At 38.8% G+C, this 22,802-nt stretch overlaps 5 protein-coding genes across 5 annotated transcripts; all 5 read right to left on the bottom strand.

Moving 5' to 3' along the window:
• Positions 1 to 970: 970 nt before the first annotated feature.
• Positions 971 to 4,882, bottom strand: LSM04_000710 (WW domain; the record flags this gene model as incomplete). Its single annotated transcript, XM_067337773.1, has 1 exon — positions 971 to 4,882. One exon carries the CDS (start codon positions 4,880 to 4,882, stop codon positions 971 to 973), a length of 3,912 nt encoding a protein of 1,303 aa, XP_067192813.1.
• A 1,823-nt stretch (positions 4,883 to 6,705) lies between these two features.
• LSM04_005421 (Multi antimicrobial extrusion protein) lies at positions 6,706 to 8,367 on the bottom strand (the record flags this gene model as incomplete). Its single annotated transcript, XM_067337772.1, has 1 exon — positions 6,706 to 8,367. The coding sequence occupies one exon, from the start codon at positions 8,365 to 8,367 to the stop codon at positions 6,706 to 6,708; it is 1,662 nt and encodes a 553-aa protein (XP_067192901.1).
• A 675-nt stretch (positions 8,368 to 9,042) lies between these two features.
• LSM04_005317 (SAM-dependent methyltransferase RsmB/NOP2-type) lies at positions 9,043 to 11,865 on the bottom strand (the record flags this gene model as incomplete). The annotated part of the gene is made up of 1 exon (XM_067337771.1): positions 9,043 to 11,865. The coding sequence occupies one exon, from the start codon at positions 11,863 to 11,865 to the stop codon at positions 9,043 to 9,045; it is 2,823 nt and encodes a 940-aa protein (XP_067192898.1).
• Positions 11,866 to 12,741: 876 nt separating this feature from the next.
• LSM04_006789 (Kinesin motor domain) lies at positions 12,742 to 16,785 on the bottom strand (the record flags this gene model as incomplete). Its single annotated transcript, XM_067337769.1, has 1 exon — positions 12,742 to 16,785. One exon carries the CDS (start codon positions 16,783 to 16,785, stop codon positions 12,742 to 12,744), a length of 4,044 nt encoding a protein of 1,347 aa, XP_067192923.1.
• A 1,361-nt stretch (positions 16,786 to 18,146) lies between these two features.
• LSM04_008248 (Peptidase C19) lies at positions 18,147 to 21,713 on the bottom strand (the record flags this gene model as incomplete). Its single annotated transcript, XM_067337768.1, has 1 exon — positions 18,147 to 21,713. One exon carries the CDS (start codon positions 21,711 to 21,713, stop codon positions 18,147 to 18,149), a length of 3,567 nt encoding a protein of 1,188 aa, XP_067192959.1.
• Positions 21,714 to 22,802: the final 1,089 nt, after the last annotated feature.

The raw sequence follows: 22,802 nt of genomic DNA, 5'->3' as shown, positions 1-22,802 counted from the left end.
TCTTTATATATATATATATATATATATATATATATATATATATATATATATAATATCTGTGGATCGCTGATTCAGTGTTTATTTCTCTCTTTCTTTCCCTCACTTTCTCTCTATCTATCTTTTCACGGTTTGAGGCGCAAAAAGACGGGAAAGGAAGAGAAGAGAAGAGTTATGGATGTTTTTATCTATCCTTCACACAAACGGAATGAAAAAAATAAAAAATAAAACCAAAAAAAAAGAAGATATATACTAAATTTCGAACTACGTCAAAGAAAAGATGTATGAAAAAAAAGGCAAAAGGAAAAACGAAAAAATAATAATAACAGAGATATAAGGAACTTTTCCCTCTTTTATAGACTTCGGAACAGTAAAATGTACAAACGTATACTTCCATGATTGCATACATATGCATGTCACAACTCACTCAGAAAAAAAAAAACGCACACTCCTTCACAACGTACACTACTCTTTTGTTTTGTTTTGTTTTGATTTACAATAATTGGGGGGAGGGGAGGGAGATAGAAGAATATAAATACAGTTTGTACAAGTTAAACGAGAGCAAAATATAAAAAGAAAAGAAATGGAAGCAAATAAATAAATAATAATAATAATAATAATAATAATAATAATAATAATAATAATAAGACACAAATTGTTCTCCCTCTCTCCCTCTCTTTCCCTGTAAAGATGGTAAAATACAGAATCCCAGTCAAACAAAACAACAAAGAGGAGAAACAATTAACACAAGCCAGAGAACACCTCTAAACGAAAAAAAGAGGTACATTAAACTACCTTATTTTTTCCTGTCGCTGTTCTAGTTCTCTTTATCTTGTCGTTTTTTTTTTTTTGTTTTTTCTTTTTCTTAATTTTGCTTTAATCCTATTTTTTTTTTCCATTCTCTTCTCATATTCATTTCTTCTTTGTTTCTTTCTTTCTTTTCGACTTCCTTCAACGTTCATACTTTCCTTACTCATAATCCAATTTGCTGTTCCCGCAACCACCGCCTAATATCACCCGGTGTGGCATCTGAGCCTAATGTCATAGCGTCCACGTGATGACTGCGGGGACGACGTGGTTGTGGTGATAATGTACGAGGTATCGGTTCACGATGATGATGATATTCTCGTTTTCGTCTTTCTTCTTTTTTTTCTTCTTCTTCTTGATATTGATATCTTTGTTTAGATTGAAATCGGCCATTACTGGACTCTTCCAGGGCACTACTTTGCTGTGGGGATTTAATGTAGGATTCCAACATTTCTGTACGTGCAAGCATACTCTGTAGTAACTCAATGATCTGCTTTGATTCCCCAGCACTACCACCACCAGTAGAAATAGTAGGAATAGCAGGAGGAGTATGAAAAGGCGAACATGAAGGATGTATATATTGTTGTTGTTGTTGTTGTTGTTGTTGTTGTTGCTGGTTTAATAACTGTTTATACTGCGCCTCTCGATCATGAATCCACGCAGAAGCAGACCGCATATCAATCACTTCATGATTAAGTTGTTGTGCCTTCTGCTCAAGTGCTACTTTAATTTGACGCAACAGTACTGCACGTTCACGATCGTGTCTCTTGTGGCAGTCCTTCATATCTTGCAGCCATACTTCACGTGCGCGTTTTAAGCGTGTTTGTTGAATACGTAATTCCTCCTTTTTCTCTTTTAGTAATAACTTTGCACGACGAAGTCGGTCTTCAAAAATAGCATCTTTTCGAGGAAGTACAGCAGTTGTTGGATTATTCATCATTCCTTCTTGTTTTGCTCTATCACTGTGATCATTCAAATGGGGTGTCGGTAATGTGTTGGCTGTATCAAGCCAAGATAACTGATGCGTTGGACTTGGACGTGCGCTACTCCATAAACTATTAACAGGTGCAATAGTAGATAAGGTTCGATTAAACACAGGTGTAGAGAAACTATACGGTTGTTGTTGTTGTTGTTGTTGTTTTTGTTGTTGTTGTTGGTTAAAACGTGGAGTAGAAGGTTGTTCCTGACGAGATAAAACTATTCCTGCTGCTGTGGTTGTTGTTGCTGTAGGAACAGGAGGTGGACGTTGTGAAACGGTCATTACAGGTGATGATACAATTGTTGCTTGTGCAGTTGATACGGCAGCTCTTCGCTGAGTTTCATTGAGTTTTTGTTGAAGTTCTAATTCCGCACGTTGTACAGTTTCTTGCAAGATATCAATACGTGATTGCAGACGTTGTCGTAACGCCTCTTCTTGTTTTTCCGCTTCTTCTGTTGTTATCATGTTTACCTGTGGTATTAAAGTCGTTTTTGTTTTTTCGCTTCCTGCTGTTGATGATGCGTCCCTATTTGTATTAGTATTAACAGTCGTATTCTTGGCATTTGTAGTAGTTAATGGTAGTGTTGGTAATGGATATTTTGCGAGTGCTTTTGCTTCCGCCTCAGCATTTATGTTCGCAGAAAGATTTGTTAATCGTTTTTGTTGCTGTTCCGCTAATGTCTCACGGTACTTTGTGAGTTCTGCTCGAATCTCATCCATTCTTTTAGCGCGATATGCTTCAATAGACTCTTTTACTTCCTTTTCAAGTACTGGCCCTAAATCTCCGAGTTGCTGCGCACTCTCTAGTTTCTTTCCCTCCTTTTCAGTATTATTATTATTATTATTATTATTATTATTATTACCAAGATCAGTCTGTTTCTGTAGTTCTTTCTCACCTTTCATCGATACTGTTGATGAGGATGAGACAGCATCTCGTTGTAGTGTAGACTGCGTAGAAGCGGGATGTTCATTAAGCCATGCCTTCTGTTGTTCTTGCACTAAAACCGAATACTCCGGGGATTCACGTGGATCAAATAAATTACGATCACGAAGTGCCTTTGCGTGTTCACTGCGAATACGCATCATTGCCTGTTCATGCTTTGTGTCCAACTGACGAGAAGCCACATCAAAACGACGTTGTTCCTGTACAGCACTTGCTGATGGACGAACACGGCTATTACTATTCCCATTACTCTTATTATTATTATTATTATTATTATTATTATTATTATTATTATTATTATTATTATTATTATTATTATTATTATTATTATTATTCTCTGTGGTAATTGGTGTTGGTTTAACCGAATTGAATTCTGCTTCTTTAGCTACCACTAACTGTCGTGTTTCCTCCACGTATTGGGCAGCTTTCTCATCTAATGCTTTTCGTAATCTTGCCTCTTCTACTTCTACAAGTGCTGCCTTTTCATTCTTCTTATCTATTGTTTGGTCAGATGTACTTTCGTTATTTGCTCGCATTGCCGCATCTTTTGCTCGCAACTTTTCCGCCTTTGATGCCTGTAATTTCTCCACTCTAGTAGTATACTCACGGCGTAATTTTTCCAGTGCTATGGCCGCTTCAGAAGTCGCTTGTTGTATAGCTTCCTCATAGGCCTTTTCTGCTTCTTCCACAGACTTTGATGTAACAGCATTACTATTATTAGTATTTGTAGTAGTATTAGTAGTGGTAGCTTCTTTCTTTTTTGCCGCAAATTCTTCTATAAGCTTTGACCGTGCAGTTTCAAGTTCCTTTCTAAAGGTCTCCACAGATATAATTTTTTTTCGTTCTAAAATTTTGCTTTGAACTTCAAGGTCTTTTGCATAGTCATTCGTCAACTTTTCTTTTTCTTTTTTTATAGTATTAGCTGCTGTTTCACGTTGTTTTTTTAAGCTCTCTGTGTGATTTTTCTGCAATTTCTCCTTTGACTCCGCTATAGCCTGATTCAAGTTATTTTCTAATTTAACTTTCTGCTGTTGTAGTTTATTCCGAAGTACGGTCACGCGCTCATTCGTTGTGTTGTATTCTCGTTCTAGTGCTTTCTGTACTGTTTGTAATTCACTTTGTATATTCTGTGTTTCTTGTTGTTGTTGTTGTTCCTCCATTGTGAGTTTGCGTTCATTATCCAATTTAGCTTTCTCCAAAGCCGCAGTTGATATCTCACGCTCATCCTCGAGTTCCTTCTCATGACGTAATCGCATCGCACGTCGACGTGCATCTATTTCATCATTAATGCGTTGACGAATATGTGCTTCCAGGCCTTTTGCCCCATCAACCGCCTTTGTTTGTTTTCCAAGTCCACTGTTTAATCCACCAAGCGTAAAACTATTTACAATACTACTCCCAATACCACTATTATTGTTACTTTTGTTCATGTTACCACTATTTCCTCCGCCAAGACTAAATCGTGTGGGTGCCCTATCGGTTTTCGTGGTGGATGGTGCTAATAATTCACTCACATCTGGTTGTATACGCTGTGTTGCCTCTGGTGTACCCAATGCCCCTAATCGTCCGAGTCGCACTGTAGGCATTGGCTTTCCTAACGCATTCCCTTTTCGCAACGACGAGGATGCCGTTGTGGTTGTCGTCGATGATGAAGCGGATGCGGATGGTGAGGCTAATGTACCTGTGCTGTTTACATTCTTGCCCGACCAACTTGGCGACTTCACATGTCCTGCCGCTCCCTTCTCCCCCATTCCTCCCGTTGACGTTTTACTCTTCTTGTTGGCTTTTCCCTTTCCCTCTGCACTTGGCGCCGGGCGGCCGGTCGCCCTCCCGCGGGCCTCCACCACCCGCCGCTTGAAGACGTCGTCCATCGGGTGGTCCCAGCTGCTCTCGCCGGTGTGGAAGTTGAAGTAGTACACCTCCCCGTCCCCCGTCCGGCAGGCCCGCCACTCCGCCGGCAGCGGCGTCCGCAGTCCCTCCCGCGCGATCGCCAACAACTCCGGCTCCCCCGCCACGTCGATGCCGAGCCACGCCGCGTACTCCTCCACCTCCTCGCGGGTCGGCTCCACGTCGGGGTCGCAGAGGTCCGGCAGCACTACGGAGACACTGCCGTCCTCGCCGTGGAAAACATCACCGGGCTTGGGCACCACAGTCATCGTGTGGAGGCAGTGGGAGTGGAGATAGTAGTACTCGCTATTGTTTTTTTTTTTTCCTATATATATATATATAGAAATACGTAGATGATAAGTGTTTGTAGGAGTGGGTGTGGGCTAATATTGGTGTAGTGGGTGGGGCTGCCGCTGCTGCTGCTGTGTTTGTGGTTGTGACTCTTAATGTCTGTGTGTGTGTGGGTGTCTGATGGCAGCAGGCTGTCTGTTGAAGAAATGTGAAGAAAAAAAGGAAAGAGAGAAAAGATACACAGATAGAACGCGAAAATAAAGGAGGAGTACACAGAGAAATATTCGTATTTGCAATACATATATATTTGTATTTCTTTATCGTTTTCCCTTTTCCCTTGTCCATATTAGTCAGCTCCCTTGTTATATAATCCAAGGAACAGCCAATTACACATTAGGAACAAATAAAACAAAAGTAATAACTGATGGTGAAAGGCGAGTTAGGCGAAACGTGTTGAGAATGTAAATAATAACAAAATAATAACACAATAATAGAAAAACAGGAAAAAAGGTACAAATCTAAGCAGAATCGAAATGCATGAGTTGTACAGGAATAACACAAAAAGAAACCATTCTGCCTTCAGCACTCACTAAGAAAGCCTCATGAAAATAGAGAATGAGAGCAAAGTGAAAGGAAACAAAAAACCATGTCATGCAAGTAGCGACTACCGCGATACGCACATAAATACACATATAAGTACATTTGTATATATATATATATATATATATATATATTTCTCTTATTTGTGTTTATTAATGGTTTTTTAGTTAAGGAATACATGTATTCCACATTTGTTATTATTATTGGTATTTTAGTTATTACAAAGGCCAGTATGTCTGTTATTCATCCACAATACTGCACATTTAATTGCAAAAACACACACACACATGTTCACACAGCCAATCACTTGTTCATAAAAAGAAAATAATAAAAAAGAAAAATAAAAATAAAAACGTTTGCATATATATATATATATATATATATATATATATATATATATGGAAACAAAAGTGGACGCGGTCAGAAGAAATAAACAAAATTAAAAATACATTGCTTGTAGGGAAACCGCACAAGGAAATAACAATCATCCTTATTTAAATTTCATACCCTAACCAATAAAACAATGGGAAAAGAAGGGAAAAATAAATAACTTCAGTTGCTATTAAGTATAGAATTTATCGTTATTGGAAACACTACTAATAACAACAAAAGAGGAATAATCAGCCGTTTAATTTCATCTACTCTCCCTTCAATTCCCTTTTATTTGGAGTTTTTTCACATTATATATTCATCACCCTCCACCCTATACAGATTCCCTTTTACTATATATTCATGACCGTTCCGTTTACCTTTATTTTCTTCTTCTCTCCTTTACTCCTTTTACATTGTCAAATTTACATTTGCTTTCATCCGTTTAACCTACTTTCTCTCTCTCTTTTTTTCTTTCTAACACGCTCACTTGCCGCATGGTGAAACTTATTCATAATAAAAAGCCATAATCCTTGCCTTTAATGAGATCAACTTGTCTTTTTTCAGTTTTCTTTTCACATTGTAAAGAGAGAAAAAAAAACGAAGGAAAATAACAATAGTAAAGAAAAAAAAAAGAAAAAAAAAAATAACCAAAGAAAAATAATAGAATTCAATACAAACGTGGTTTTCCTCGTCCCTCCTTATTGGATTTCGGTCAATGTCAAAGTATCCCCCTCTTCTTCTGCTGCTGTACACACTCCTACCTACTCCTGAAGTGAATTGCTTCTTTATTCCTTTGGCGGAAATCATCACACACAGAGAAAACAGCCATTCAATCCTCTTCACGACGTGGATCAGGTGATGCATCACTCATCCATGTTGGATCCACACGCGTTCCTTTATTGCCATTCAAAACAGCTAATGGTGCTGGTGGTGTTGTCAAAGCATCAGTCGCTCTTGTGTTTTTTATATTCTTTCCCTCTACAGCACTTCCTTCCGCATCCCCTGCAAGACTCATGTTGCTAACACTTGGACTACTGCAGATCACAACAGAGTCCGCTTCCTCCCTCTCTTGTTCAATCACATTATCCAATTCGCGATGATCTGTATGCACTTTTAATGATTCCCACTTAATAAGGCGAAATAGCATGTAGACATAACACGGAAATCCAACTAGTGTTACACCAGTTGCAGGCCCCAACCACAATGCTTCAATGCCAAAACTCGTTTTAAGAAAGAGAAAAACCCCAAGTGGGACACCAACAATAGAATACACAAAGAGAATAACAATAGCACCCTGTTTCTGCATTCCACACCCACGTAGAACACCCATCATACAACTCTGAAAAGCATCAAAGGTGTGATAGACGAAAAAGTACTTCAGTAAGGAGTGAACAATACTCACCACCTCCTCACTATCGGTAAAAATGTAGGGGAAAAGGTCCTTTACGAGAGTAACAATGATAAGATTAAGCAACGCAATCGAGACGGTTGTAATGAGGGCACAAAATGCTATCTTACGGGCCAGAAGTGGCTTTCCCTCACCAATGGCATTTCCCACCAATACTGATGCCGCAATATATGTTCCTGCAGCATTTGACCAACACACACCAGATAACTGAAACGTAATACCAAATGCCGCGAGTTCCTCTGGTGTTCCAAATCCAGCGCAGATGTTATTAATTTCCAATGCCACCCACTCACTGAGCATCATTGCCATTGATGGAATAGCAAGTGCGAGAAGTGGGCCCCAGTTTCTGTACGCAGCGTCATCCCATCCACCCCATGTGTCTTTGTACTTGCGTGTGATTACGAGATAAAGCCAAAGACTGCCAGACATGCAAGTCATGAGAACACACCAACCGAAAGGGGCCCCAAAGAAGCCAAATAACTTCACAAGAAGGACAAGCAGGAAAGGAAACAACACCGCCGCTACCGTTAGATTAATAGAGAGAACTTTGTTTAAGTGCTGACAGGCAAAGTAGCGTCGAAGGAGTTCTAGTGCCATTACAGGGAAAAGTCCCCATACGGCAATACGGCAGAACTCTCCAGTGTATTTCACCACTTCAGGAGTTTGTCCAACAAGAAGTAAAAGACGATCAACAAACAAAATAATAGGTGAAAGAAGAAGTCCTACTATCAATAATATGAGGGACATCCGCTGGGAATAAATCCCGTACATTTTGCTCTTCGGATCACGGCCGTATGTGTGCGAAAGTACCGTTTCCAGTGCTCCACAGAACCCCGATGCGAAAGCAAATGCCGTGGCATTGATAAGACCATACGCAAGGGAAGCCCCACCAAGTTCATTTACACCAAGCTGCCCCACAACAGCTATTATTGCAACATTAATAGAAAACTGTGCGAGTTGAGCGATGTTTAATGGAATAGAAATGAGAATAATGCGCTTAAATATTGACGCAAGAGGTACGGACTCTGGAAGGTTTACATGTTGCGCCGCCTCACTAACAAATGAATTATTTAATGAGGGCATTCAAACATAAAAATAAATACAAATTAAAAATAAAAAAAAGTAAATAAAAGGAAGTTATATTTCACTTTCCTTAATATCTTGTCCCTTTTCTTAGATACCACTTGGTTGTTGGTTGGAAAAAACTACTATTCTTTCTAAAGTTACGCAACCAAATGCGATATTCTTCTTATTTTATTTTATTTTTGCTTCCCTTGTAATATAATATACGGTTTCGTATACAAGTGTATGTATATAAACTTAAGATACCCCAAAGCCCAATACAGCCGTAGAGTACAATTTCTATCTATTCACAAAGACTAGTTCAGCTTATTTTACTTTTCAAATATTTATTTTTTTTTTTATTCGTTTTGTTTTTTCTTTCCTGTTTTTATTTTTCTTTTACTTTTTTTACTTCTAAAGAAACGAGTACACTCAGAGACACTGTGGTAGAAAAAGAGAAACACCACTTACAAAGTCTTCTTGTGGTGCGTAAAAGACCTAAAGTAAGGAAACAAACATAAGAAGAAGAAAATAAACGATAGAAAAGAAGAAAGTTGCAGGAAAAGAAAAAGTAAAAAAAACCAAGAAGGGTGGGTTACAAAAAGACAGCAAAATGATATAATCCCTCTCCAGTTTAAATAATCCAAAAAGTAAAAAAAAAACGCACTTTAGTTTAAGAGATACAGGGCAACGATTTTATATTTCAAAGTACCTTTGTTTCTCTTCCCTTGAATCCTCTCCTTGTTTCTCCTGGGGTAGTCCTCCAGTAGTGGCACTATTCGCATCCAATAATGATGATGATGGAAAGAGCCTCCGCTGTTGTTGTTGCGCTGTCAGTGGTCGCCCTTCAAGCCTCGCACTGTCCATCGTTGCACTCACATTGTACTGCGCACTCATCTGCATGTGTTTTCTTTCGGATGTTGCCGCATTAGCCCGCTTTGCGTGGGCCATGAGGCGTCCAATTACAGCCATACACCGCTGACGCGCACTGTGGGAAAGCGATAGTCGCAACTCCACCACTGTAGACCTTTGCACCGTAACAGGAATACTAAGAGATGCCAAAGCACTTAAACCAACATTACCTCCTTTCTCCGTATCTTTGGACGAAGGTAAGCAACTCACAATGAAATTCCCCTCATGCTTTCCAACAGCATGAAGGACTTGGGCCACCCATGGCAGTGGGGTTTGTCGTTCTACTCTCTTCCCGTCAGGGTTCACAGAAGCTGTACCAGCCACAATGCGTCGCGCGAGTTCGTTTGGATCCTCCTGTAGTTCTGTTACTTTCAGTAACTGATGGGACAATAACCACTGCAACTCTGGGAGTGGAAGCTGCAGCACCCGAGAAGTGGCATGGGGGCGAAGATGAAATGCCCCACTCTCCGTTAACTGACCTGTTGCTGCATCAATAACAGTTACCCCGAGTTCAAGCAACGCGTCGTTAGTGGAAGAAGAAGAGAGCGAAGTTAATGATGATGATGATGATGTCGAAGATAAAGAGGGAATTGCCTTTAGATGAGTCCATGTACTCTCTGAAACAAGCAACAGACCTTGGTTTTCCCGCCACACAGCGCAGAGGCTATGTCTTGCTAAGAAACTCTCCACCTCCGATGTACTATCATTGAAGAAACAGCCCAAATGACGTTGGAGCAGCATATTCCCACCAGCAAGGCGTACCAGACCGTGAGCATGCAAAATAGAATCAGTCGAGAAGGGAAACAGATAGTCATTCGGCTTATTGGTCTTGCTGTTGCTGCTGCTGTCGCTATCAGGGCCTGTCTTTTTCTCAATTCGAACAGTCTGAAAAGAAAAGGCTCTTGCATTTTGAGGCACTTTCCGCAGTGCAGCAAAAAAGAATCCCTCCGCACCGTTGTTATGGTGTGGAAGTACACGCAAGCAGCAGGACTCCAGCGAAGCCTGCATTGCTTTACAGTCCTCAGGTGCAAAGAGTTCTCTCATAACGGGCTCACCCTTGGCTTTCCCCTCCTCAAAGCTGTGTAGAAATCCACCCGAACGCGATGGAACAGACCATCGCCGCAAACCACGACTAAAATGCCAGTTTCTATTCTCTGTTAGCGACCGCGGTGGGCGTATCAATTCCACCTCCCCATCCGCCAGAACGGTGACAAGTACCGCCTCATTTTCCAGTGGATTCAATGTACACGTGGCGTACACAATACGTCCACCTGCCGCACACAACTCCACTGCACGACGCAACAACGCCACTTGAGATGGAAAGAACTCCACAGCTTTTAATGGATGCCACATACGCCAAGACATGGCATCACGATGCATGCGGCCCTCACCGGAGCATGGGGCATCCACTAATACCTTGTCGTAGCGAACACCACCAGCAGTAATAGATTGGACTGGAAATGACTGACCCTGAAGCTGTGTCACTGCAATAGCAGGGGAGAAACTCTGTAAACGCTGTGCAAGTGGGCGACATCGAGACGAAACAGCATCATTTGCTACAACGCAACCAGTCCTCTGTAATGCTGGTTCAGATGTCAAGGATAAGGCAGACGTGTAGTCTATAATAAGAGAGGTCTTACTTCCTGGAGATGCACACATGTCCAACACGGACTCACCTGGTTGTGGGTCAAGAAGCATCACAGGCAACATGCTCGATGTTGATTGAAAAGAAATTAAACGTTCATTTGAAAGTGCACGAAGTAGTTGTCTATTAGAAAGGAGCACGCTGTGTGGTGTATCTGGGGTATCTAGCATGGTAAATGCCCCACACATAGAGGGAAGATATGACAAAGGCACAATACCTTCTCTTTCATGCAACAGACTAGTCACAGCAGACCCGTACATCTGTGAGGTATGGACACGAAAAGCCACTGGCTGGCGACCGCGCATAGCCTTAAAGAGCTGCATCACCTCAGCATCATCCGCAACAAGGCCCTGATGGGTAAAATAACGAGAGAAAGAAGCGTTAGGCGCAGTTACGAGTTCATCCCGTCGGCGTCGCATCGCTGCCAATGTTGAATCACTGTACCCAGCAGCAATGAGAGAGCCATTCTCATGTTTTTTGGTACCACCATCTTCATCCTCTTCCATTAACGCTGGTGGCAGCACATCCCCAGACTCACTAGTAAGAGCAATGGGACCTGCAATACCCTCACCACAATCCATAAGACGTTGTTGCTGTTGCTTTTGCAATAATAATTCCATGCCCCGTATTTCCTCTGTAGTGCGACACGCTGCAAGAGCATTCTTTACCCAGGCCGGCTCCATTATCAGATGCTGTTGGTGCTCAAGAATTACTTCTACGGTAGCCCGGGCCACCGTGTAACTCCCATGTTTGCGTGCTTCCTCAAAGAGAAGACTGATATTACCGCGAATCCAACTTGCACGTTGTGAGGATGTCTCCTTATAACGCCGAGGGATATCGCAAACATGACGACGTACAGCTTGGCGCACCGATTCAACTGTTTTCAACGAAGAGAAGAGTGGCTTGAGATCACTACGAAAGGATGTAAATGAGTCATACCGAAAAACAGGACAGGCACGCATTCTTCTCCCCTTCTTATTGTTTTTCTTCCTTGATACTTCTTTGTTGGTCTCCTTGGTTGTCTTTCCCTAAAAAGGAATAAAACTCTGGCTGATCGCAGGGACCCACTCCCACCCGTCAACCTCAACCACAGTCAATATCAGCTGCAGAGCATATGAGGATCATAATGATTTGGTACCAGATTATTTAAAGAAGAGAATAGAAAAAAAGAGAAAAAAAAGAAAAGAATGTATACATTGTTTTGTTGGTATTATATTAAAAAAAAAAGTACGAACTGTAACACTGTTGTATAGGGTAAATATTACCCAATTCCTCTAGTCGAAAGGGAAGTATTCATCTTCAATAAGCAAGAAAAGAGAATTTTCGACTTTTGTTCTCATTTCACTTGTTAAAAACATTGAATCGTCTCATCTTTTTTTTTTTTTTTTTGCTTCTCTTTGCTGTTACACGTGCAGGAGTTCAATAATCTCATGTCCTGCACAGCAAAGCTACGCGGGTTCGCTCTCGTTAAGCATACAAATAAAATATATATTTACATTATTTATCACTCTAAAAGGAGTGTACCTTTGTGTTGTTGTTTCTTTTTTTTTTCGAGAGGGGAAAGCAATAATCGGTGGAAATATTTAAAAAACAGTCTTCGTACAAGTGTAGATAGGCAAATAAAGGGATGGAGGTGTATATTACCACTTCTCACCCTCTCTACATAATTATTTTCTTTTTTTTCTTGGTTTTGCATATTCATTTCTTTTTTCTTCTTATTATTGTGTTGGTTTATTTTCGTTTACCGGCGAACTTTCATTACCAGCCCTCCGAGTACATTATTCTTTCACTCAATCGCTTCTTCTCCTTCGTCCTTTTTCATTGTCACATTACACCGTCTATGTTGGGGTTTCCTTCTGAAGTGAGAAGAACAGCCGCCGTTGAAGATCCCGCAAATCATTCTTTAACTCCGCCCATTCCTCCGATGTTGGAGGTTCCGTACGCCGTTCAAGCGAGTTAATTGTAATGAGTGTGTACTCTATCGCCTCCTTCATGGTACGTGTCGGCAATTCACTTAATTTACCCTGTCCTTCTCGCCCAGTAGTTGTGGCATTATTATTATTATTATTATTATTATTAGAAACAGCTGATGTTGTGGATTCTCCTGCTGCACTCCGCGCACTAGTGGCCTGATCACCGCGTTTTACAGATTGCTTCCGTGTATGTTGTTGTTGTCCGTCCTTTTCTTTACGTTTCCCATTACTGGATTCCTTTGTGGTAGTTTCATTGGATGCGGCATTCTTTTCTTGCATATAGCGTAGTTCCATCAATTCACGTTGCTGTTCCGCAATGCGATTCATAAGTTGTGCATTTTCTTCATTTCGTAATTCCAGTGTTTGTCGCAATTCCAGCTCCCGTTCACCAGCATCATCATCATCTTCTTCGAGGAAATCATCCTCCTCATCTTCGCTTTGATCCATAGTACCAAAAGGAGCATCCGTGTCTTCTACCTCAACTGGATACTTTAAAAGATCTTCTGAAGTACTTTTAGTTGGATGTGGAAGACTACTTGGAGCGGCAGGAAAGTCCACATGCTGTACAGTACATTTATTTTCTGTAAATACAAAGATATCAAACTTTAACTCACGAGCGGCTTCTTGACCTTTTTCTGTTCGCATCATACCTTCCACTTGTACTGTAACAGGTCCTTGACTCTTATATTCTACAGAAGCTTCAGCATTCCAGTAAGCATCTATACCTTCCAATTTTTTTCCTTTTGTATTAAGTAATCGTACACGTAAAAAAGCCCCAGGACTACTGGCAACTGCCACCATTTTCCCTTTTGTATCTATTTGTACAGAAACAGGTTTACCATTCCAAGTTCCAGAAGAAGTCGTACAATACCACTCATCCTTAATTCCTTCAACAGGGGTAATAGAAACATCATCTGTATCACAATAGACGGAAAGTCTCCATGTATCTTCATATGGAGTTTCTGTAAAAGGGATATACACATATGCCTCTCCCGCTTTCAGAGCTGCAGATGTGGTAATATAACTATTACTAGCGAAACTGTTACTAGCAACAAAAGTAGATTTTTGTGGTAAAGGTACAAGCGCCTTAAGATAACGTTTCTCTGCTGCAAAATTAGTGAAAAGTCTTCCATGCAATCGAGGTCGCATATTTTGCTCTTCACCTTCTTCATCACGTAAATGTACCCGTTGACGATCAAGAGAAAGATAAGATAATACAAATACCACACGACAATTCTCTTTTGGTAAAACACGAATTTGTGAATTACATCGCCATTCAAATCCATCACCTCCACGACCTGTAAATTCTGTCCAACAACCATCTAAAACTGTACGTACCCAACCAACTTGCTCAGGTACAGCTGTTAATTCAATTGGTTTATCAGCAAATGCAGAAAGGGCAAATTCCGTTTGTCGACCTCTTTGGCTTGTAAAGGGAACCACCACATATGGTGTTTCACTTGGCTGTAGAGTACAATGAAGAACATTTTCACAATTAGAAGTATACTTTCCAATTTCCACCATACGTCCATGAAAATCCAATTGTTTAAGACCGGCTTTAGCAAGCTCTGGATCCCCTTCAAATAATGCAATGCCCATATAAACTGTATTATTCTTTTTCTTTTTTAGCATACGAGATTCATAAAGTACATCTTGTATCATAAAAGCAATATCGGTTGTTTCTGTTACATATAAATAAAACTGTGGGTTATCCATAAAAGTTGAAAATATTGGACGACCACCAGAAGAAGTTGCAGACCATTTATCCACAATCGTAACACCATGATACGGAAATGGTGATTCCCGTTCATGTGCTGTGGCCCTACCATATCCCTCACGTGCAGTATTAATACCAAACGCCCTAGCAAGACCTTCCAGTAAACGAAATTTAACTTCTCCGTATCGTGGATTATCTTGAGCAATATCAAGATTTTGTTCATTGCTACAACATAGATTTACAAGAGCGTAAGAGGCAAGAATAGGAACTTGATGATCACGAGTTCCTGCAGGACTAAATAAAACATCAATAAGTAAATCAATACCTCCAAAAGAAGCTATTAATTGCTGCATATCTGGATCTCCATGTGCTAAACGACCTACACAATTAGTAGCAGACTTAGTAAGATTAACAACTTCTTCTGGTGTATTACGAATCGTTTCAAGAAGTTTTGGAACAATATCAAGTTTTTCAAAATAACGTCTGGCATCTGGGTAAAGATCTACTATAGAAGCTACTGCCGTACATGCCGCTTCTTGAACTTGCTGATTAGGATAACTGTAGATAAGTTCTACTAATTCTGCATATACAACAGGAGATAGTTTCTTTTTATTTTTAAGACATCCACGACAAGCCGCTTCAAGAGCCACACATGCAGCTTCTTTACACCGTTCTTCTTTTACTTGAAGTAATCGTGTAAGGGCATCTAATCCACCAATTTCTACAAACATATCTCGACCAGCATCATCTATAACGCTAGCAATTGTTTGTGCCGCATTAGAACGGTAAAAAGTAGAAGTAGATCGATCGACAAAATGTACAAGTCTCTGTAAACCACCTAATTCACGAAAACTTGCCTTTGATTCAGGGAACAAAATACAATGTGAAGTTAAATCATCAAAGGTTTCAGGTAAATTCGCCATAATACGTGCAAGTTCTGTTTGTACCTTAAGTTTCTTCTTTTGTCTACTTTTATTTCGACGTTGAGCATGATGTGAAGAAGATTCATCTCCATCTTGTGGAATTTGTTTAAGTTTTAAGAATTCAGCAGCTTCATTATTTCGTTTATCACGTAATTCTTGTTCTAAACTGGCAATATGAGAACGCATACGTTCAATCATTTCCTCCATTTCAGCCAAACGAGTATAATCAATAGCATTTCGAACTGGACGTAATACCAATTGTAAAGCTCGTTTACCAAATTCAATCGTAGAATTTGTCTCACCCCTCCATAGAGCACTACATGAGACTGCCAAAATAAAGTGAATAAGATTTGATCCTCCCAAACTTGATTGAAGAAGATAAGTAAGTTTACTATCCTTGTATGGAATATGAATACGACGACCCTTGTGTTTTGCCTGTTCTACAAGCTTTGATACTACATTTCCCAGAGCACTAAGTGATTTATTAATATGAATAGCCTCCCACATATGACCACCTGAAACTCCAGACTGGGCTAATCTTTCAGATCCGGCAAGATCGACAAGATTAAGTTGTGCCCGTGATCCTGGAAGTGAGGGTTCATCCCATTGAAGTTTTAACATTGTAATCATATGACTTCGTGATGAGACAAGATTCATTTCAGTTGCCGTTGTTGCCCGCATCTCAGATGCTTTTGTATACATTTTCATACTTTCTTCTAAACTTCGCACACGCGCCCATGTCGCATCACGAGCTACATACTGTCCTGTACGATCCATATGTATATCTAATTGTTTTTGACCCGCCAACAAGTCTTGTATCTTTTCCTGATAAATCTGCACCAAACTCACTTCACAAACCGCATCCGTAATATCTTTATTTGCCTCAAACCGTTCAAACACGGCCCGTATAAGTCGTGGCGTAATTCCATACAACTCCTCCTTCCCGCGGTTTCCCTCCATTGTGAATGTCTTCCCACTGCCAGTCTGTCCATAAGCAAAGACAGAGGCGTTATAACCACTGAAGAGTGTATCGAGTACTTCAGGCCCAATCGTATCAAACACATTCGCTTGTGTGGCCTCACGGTCAAATACACGATCGAATCGAGTTTGCAGTTCCGGTGTTTCATCGTCTTTTTTAAGAAAGAGCGTGTCTGGCATGCGGGCATCCCCGCGGCAGACAAGTTCCCCGTTGCTTTCACGCTTTTCGCGATCATTTAACGGGCGAATGCGTACATACACACGCGGACGTGATACCGCCGACTTGCTCATTTATTTCGAATATTTCTTAGAAAATGGTGTTTCTTGTTATGTACGTCTTGTCTGTGTTTGTGTAGGAGTAGTTAGATAATAATAATAATAATAATAATAATAATAATAGTAATGGCAAGAATATTATTATTATTATTATTATTATTATTATTATTATTTCTCCTTGCGGCGGTGGTGGTTACTAGGGAATAAGTGTGTTGCGATTCGAGCTCCTTCTCGCCTTATTGCAACGCACAGTATCTCAGTAAAAATACACAGATACAAAGATAGACAAATAGAACGATGGGGAATTAAATAAATACACAAGTAGCAGTCGCTTTCTTCGTTGATTTCCTTCTTCTTTTTTCTTTCTCTCTCTCTCTTGTGGATCCTTGCCTTTTTCTGTTAGCACAGTGTTCTCTGGCTTTCTGCTTGTTGTTGTTATTTATTTAAGTTTTTCCTTTATTTTATTTTCCTCTTTGTAGTACCACCACTGTGAAAGAAAGCTATTCCACAGGTGTGCTACAGCGGAGAAATAAAGAAAGAAATAAAGAAAGAAAAAGGGCAACATGTTAAGAGTTATCTTTAATGTAACTGCACATCAAATTGATGGATAAACAAATAAATAGAGATAGTTTCGTTGATTAAATATGTAGATCGATACACATATGGAATACACACGCACACACAAACAAGTTAACAGGAGGAAAAAAAAAGAAAAGAAGAAGAGAAAAAGATCATCAAAACCGTAGATATTGCACCACTACATTTCTTTTTTTAGCATCCTTATTGCTATTTAACACAGTTACAATTTATAACGCCCTCTAGACCTCTTATTATTATTATTATTATTATTATTATTATTGGATTCCCAATAATATACATATATATATATATATATATATATATATTCCATATAAATAACATTCACTTATTCATTCATTCATTTTCTTTTTTCTTTTTACATTTTTCATTGCATTCGCTTTGTCTTTCTGTAATACTCCTTCTCATTTCCACAAAAAGAGAAAGAAAACAAAAAGTCAAAGAGGGAGAAGAAAAAAAGGGGAAACTAAAGGAGAGAACAGATAAAATATACCAAAACAAAAACAAAGAAAGAAAGAAATAAACAATAAGATGAACGGAAACGAAAAATAAATTTAAAAAAAGGGAAAGAAAGATAATAAAAAAATCAACTGTTCGAATCAATGTAGACTCTGTATTCGCTTACTCATCACGTGTTCTTTTCTTTTTTTTTGTATTTGGTTTCTTAACTTACGCTATATCCATTTAAATTAATGGTCAAAAGACAAGAAAAAAAAACAAAAACAAAAAAAACAGCAGAAAGTACATGGGAAAGGAACAAAGAAATAAAAACAAACAAACTAAGCCATGCATTCCATCTCACGTGGAAGTACGCGAGAGACTGGACATATCACCTCTTCCTCCTCCACCTTTTCATACAAAAGCAAATAGCAGTTTGAACAACGTTTGCGCCACATTTGCACAACCTCTTCTTTTAGTACACCCACATTAATGTCATCTGCAATACACCACATTCCGGATGCGCTATTACTATTCTCTTTTACTATATTATTACTATTATTATTATTATTATTATTATTATTATTATTATTGTTCGTTTCAGCAATAGAGGTCTCTGAAGAGGTAAAGAACTCTGTAGTGTAATGACCAGCAAAGGGGGAAGTTCCAATGTGCTTGAGTACACCTCGTAAACGATATCGATTATGAATAGCCTTCACCATTGTACCCATTCCTTTTGCATTATCCTGTTCTTTCTCTTTTTGTTGGCATTCCACGTTTGAGGGCGTATTATTATTATTATTATTATTATTATTATTATTTAGATGATTCTCCTCATAACTCTCCGTCAATATTCTTCTAAATGTTCGCTTCTCATCCAAGTTATTCCGTTCCGGTTGATTCGCGGCACATTCCGCCTGTCGTACAGATGATGTTAATTGTTTCTTTTCTCTATCATACTGCCCCTCTTCCCGCAATGCATATAGTGTTAACTCCTCATTCACGTGAACACAAGTACAGTCTTTTGTCATGTGTATTCCAGTTCGTGCGTCATATATTGTGGCAAAGCGTTTTAGCTGAATAACAAGAAGTGGTGGTGCATCTCCTAATAGACATCCACCCTGATGTTGGTGTTGGGAAGATTTGCAGACATCACAAACGTAGTCGTTAAGAGCATCAAAGCGGAGACTTTGTTCAAGTAATGTCTGAAGATCATAACAATCATTGCGAGTGTTTTTACTTTTTTCAGGAGTTGTATTACTTTGATTATAAGTATTAACGCTTGGAGATGTCTGTGGTTCCCCTTCCATATTCGGACTAGTATTAGTAGTATTAGTATTATTACTAATAACATGAGAAGTAGGAGAAGGCATAAGGTTATGTGATTCATGTATTGTTGACATCTTTGGTAATGTTGAGGAAGATTCTGTTGTCTCCATTTTCAACAAATTTACAGAGAGATTTACATAGGGATCTTCTGTTGCAATTTCGTGTCCACATCCCTTATTTCTACAACGTATAATATTAAGTAATTTTCCATGCATAAGTGTATTTACCCATATACGCTGTGGATCTATAGTGCCTGCATCCGCATCTCGTTGTTTCTCATTGCTAGCATTCTCTTCGAACAACTTTTCCGCTTCCAGTTCTGTTGCCGCAGAAACGGTATGACTATCTTCCGTCATATTATTATTATTATTATTATTAGTAGTAGTAGTAGTAGTAATACGGTTATAATGGCAATGCGATTTATTTTCCATTTTGTCTTTTGCTTTAAGCAATTCTTTAGATTCCTCCTCAAGTTTTTGAATAAGAGCTAGGAAGAACTCATGCGCGTCCTCTTGATCACCAGAGAAAAAGTTACCACGAAAAAACCTTTGCAGTGGTGTCATATCAAGTCCATACTCAATATTTTCTGGTTTTTGCAATAGTTCGGCAAATTTACACAAAACATTGTGAAGACTACTGTTAATACCAGTACTACTAGTATTAACACCAATACTACTTTCATATGTACTGGATCGAGACTGTCTCGTTGAAATAATCCGTCTGGGTGATTCATTATTATTATTATTATTATTATTATTATTATTATTATTATTATTATTATTATTATTGCTATTACTATTGCTATTACTATTGTTATTGCCGTCTTCACTCTGTTCTCGACCATTTTCTGCTAAAGAAGCAACAGCAGTAAATAAACGATGGCAGAATGCCGCATTACGTAGCAAGAGCGTTAAAACACTACATGCATAACAATCATTCCCAGGATTTATAAATCCACTTCGATCCCACCTAACACAACAGTAGTCCGACAATCGAGAAGATAACTTTGGGACTCGACGTGATCGCAGTACTTTTGATGCATAAAGCGATGAGTGCTGTTCACCACCACTTTCCCCCACAGAAGGTGGTGCCGTTAACGGCCATACATTATTACTATTATTATTATTATTATTATTATTATTATTATTATTATTATTATTATTATTATTATTATTATTATTATTATTATTATTATTATTATTATTATTATTATTATTATTATTATTATTATTTAATGCATGATCAGTCGCTGCTAATGACAATGGCGACCAATTCGAGGTAATATACTGTGCCGTGTCCACACCACTCGGCGGTGTACGTGCCACACTCTGCGGTGAATCACTCGTCAGTCTAAATTTTCTATATACACTCGAGCGTGTAGAAACAGCAGCCCGCAGTGGAGGAGAAAGTGGTTGTGTTGGAGTAGGCGGAGGTGGTGGCGTGGCAAATCCCGTTCTTACTATTGTTGTTGTTGTTGTTCTTGTTGGTGTTGTTGATATAACTGTGGGATGTGTTATGGGTGTAAATCGGGTATACGGCGATACAGCCGCTGTGGATGCCGTTTTCATAGAAGTAGTAGTCGTATTAGTAGAAGTATGAATAGTATTAGTATTATTAATATTCCTCTTTTCTCCTCCTTCTTCTCCAGATAATCTTCTTTGTACAGGTGAATCCCTATTACTATTATTATTATTATTATTATTATTATTATTATTATTATTATTATTATTACTATAATGTTCTCTTGACTCTGCTCCTGTTATCGGTGTACTTCGATCACGCTTTGCGGGTGAAATACTTGCCGTAATGGGATCTCGGCCTGTTCGCTGCACTATCGCCGCATCTCCCTTCACGCCTAGTGGTGCACTTTCCTTCTGACGAGAACTAAATGTTGGTATTGCCAAGCGATTACTTTGTACGCGGGGAACAGGCAAAATAGAACCACAATGTGAAGTATGATTTAATAATGGGGCGGCAAAACGTGATGATGCCGCTGTTGTGGCCGGTATATGACAATGGTGTTTATTGCGTAGTGCAAGAATACCATGGCGTACACCAAGTGAACCCGTATTTCGTCTCGTGTAATTACTATTTACATCATTTGCTGATGTTGTGAAAACCTCCGATCGGTTTTTCTTTGGTAAAGGCGATGGTATTGGACTAGTTGCGATGGATGCCGATTGTTTGCTTGACAATCCTGAGGGATGGGTGTGTTGCCGGTGTGGATTCATTTTAGAATGAGGACTACGATTATTACCATAATCATCCATACTAATACTCATATCCTTATTATGATTATTATGATAATGATTATCATCTTTATCCTCATTGGAGTACTCTCTATCTGTATAATCTCCATCACTAAAAGCATTGCTGTAGCTATCGTTATTGCTGTTTTTACTCCTGTTATTTTTATTATTACATCTGCTGTTGCTGCGAATAGGTGTCGTATTTGCACTAGACACATTTGGAAATGCCCGATTGTGTTTTAAATAACCGTCAGAAGAATGTGCGGCGTAACCATTGGCTGTTCCACTACGCTTTTTCTCAGCTTCCAGCAATCTACGACTATGGCTCATTGCTTTTCTTTGTTGTTATTGTTGTTATTCTATTTGCTTCTGTTATTGCTATTGCTTTTTCTTTTTCTTTTTTCTGGCTTTACTTTTGCCTTCCCTTCTATTCCTTTTTTTTTCTTCTATTGTTATTTCTTCTTTTCTTCCTTTTTTCGTTTGGATTTCTTTATGGTTATTCTCTGTCCAGTTCGTTAGCGAAGGAGTGAGACGGAAAAACGTACACGTCTCCCCGTATAAATATAGTCGAATAGATAAAGATAGACAGTTATATATTTTTATGGTTATATATATATATATATATATATATATATATAACTATAAATAACTTTCTTCCTAATCTGTTGTTTTTCTTTCCTTTTTTCTTTTACTCCGCCAGCTCCTCTCTGCTCCTCTACTCACTCGCTCTATGCGTTTCTTTTACTAATATATATATATATATATGTGTGTACACGCCGTTTTGTTACTTCGTGTACGTTTTGTAGTTGTTGTTGTTGTTGTTGTTGTTGTTATGATTATTATCGATCTTCTTCTTATCAATGATGATGATTATTTTTTCTGATCTCTTTTGTGTTTAAATGATTCTTTACTTTTTTAGTTTCTGTCCTTTTTGTGTTGGTGAACACGGCAGTTATTGACACCAGGTCTATCTCCTCACTACGCCTATAGAACGAAAAAATAACAGCAATTTATTTATAAGAGAGAAGGCAATAAGAGAGAAAAGAGAATATATATATATATACATATATTGGCCATAATAAAATAATAAAAATAACAAATATTATACGTGCTTTTTGTTTTTGTTTTGGTTATCGTTTTCTTTTTAGGAAAGAAAACGCAAAAAATTGTATTCCTCTCTTAAAAAATGTACACAATGTAACAAAATCATTCAGCTCCAATACAATATACACAGTGCTTTCAAGAATAAAGAAAAAAAACAGGTTACATGGGTTCTACTCTAAGAGTTCTCTCTTTCTATCTCCTTTTTTTTTCGTCTCATTTATTCTTTTCACTTATTGCATGGTTCTCTATTCTCTATTCAACTCTAGTTTAATATACGTGTACAATACTGCAAACCAACTATATATATATATATAT

This window comes from Trypanosoma melophagium (assembly GCF_022059095.1).
Source record: "Trypanosoma melophagium isolate St. Kilda chromosome Unknown ctg19segment0, whole genome shotgun sequence".
NCBI classification, from domain to species: domain Eukaryota; phylum Euglenozoa; class Kinetoplastea; order Trypanosomatida; family Trypanosomatidae; genus Trypanosoma; species Trypanosoma melophagium.
Note: the sequence above shows the minus strand (reverse complement) of the source record. Positions and strands in the feature narration are given on the sequence as shown.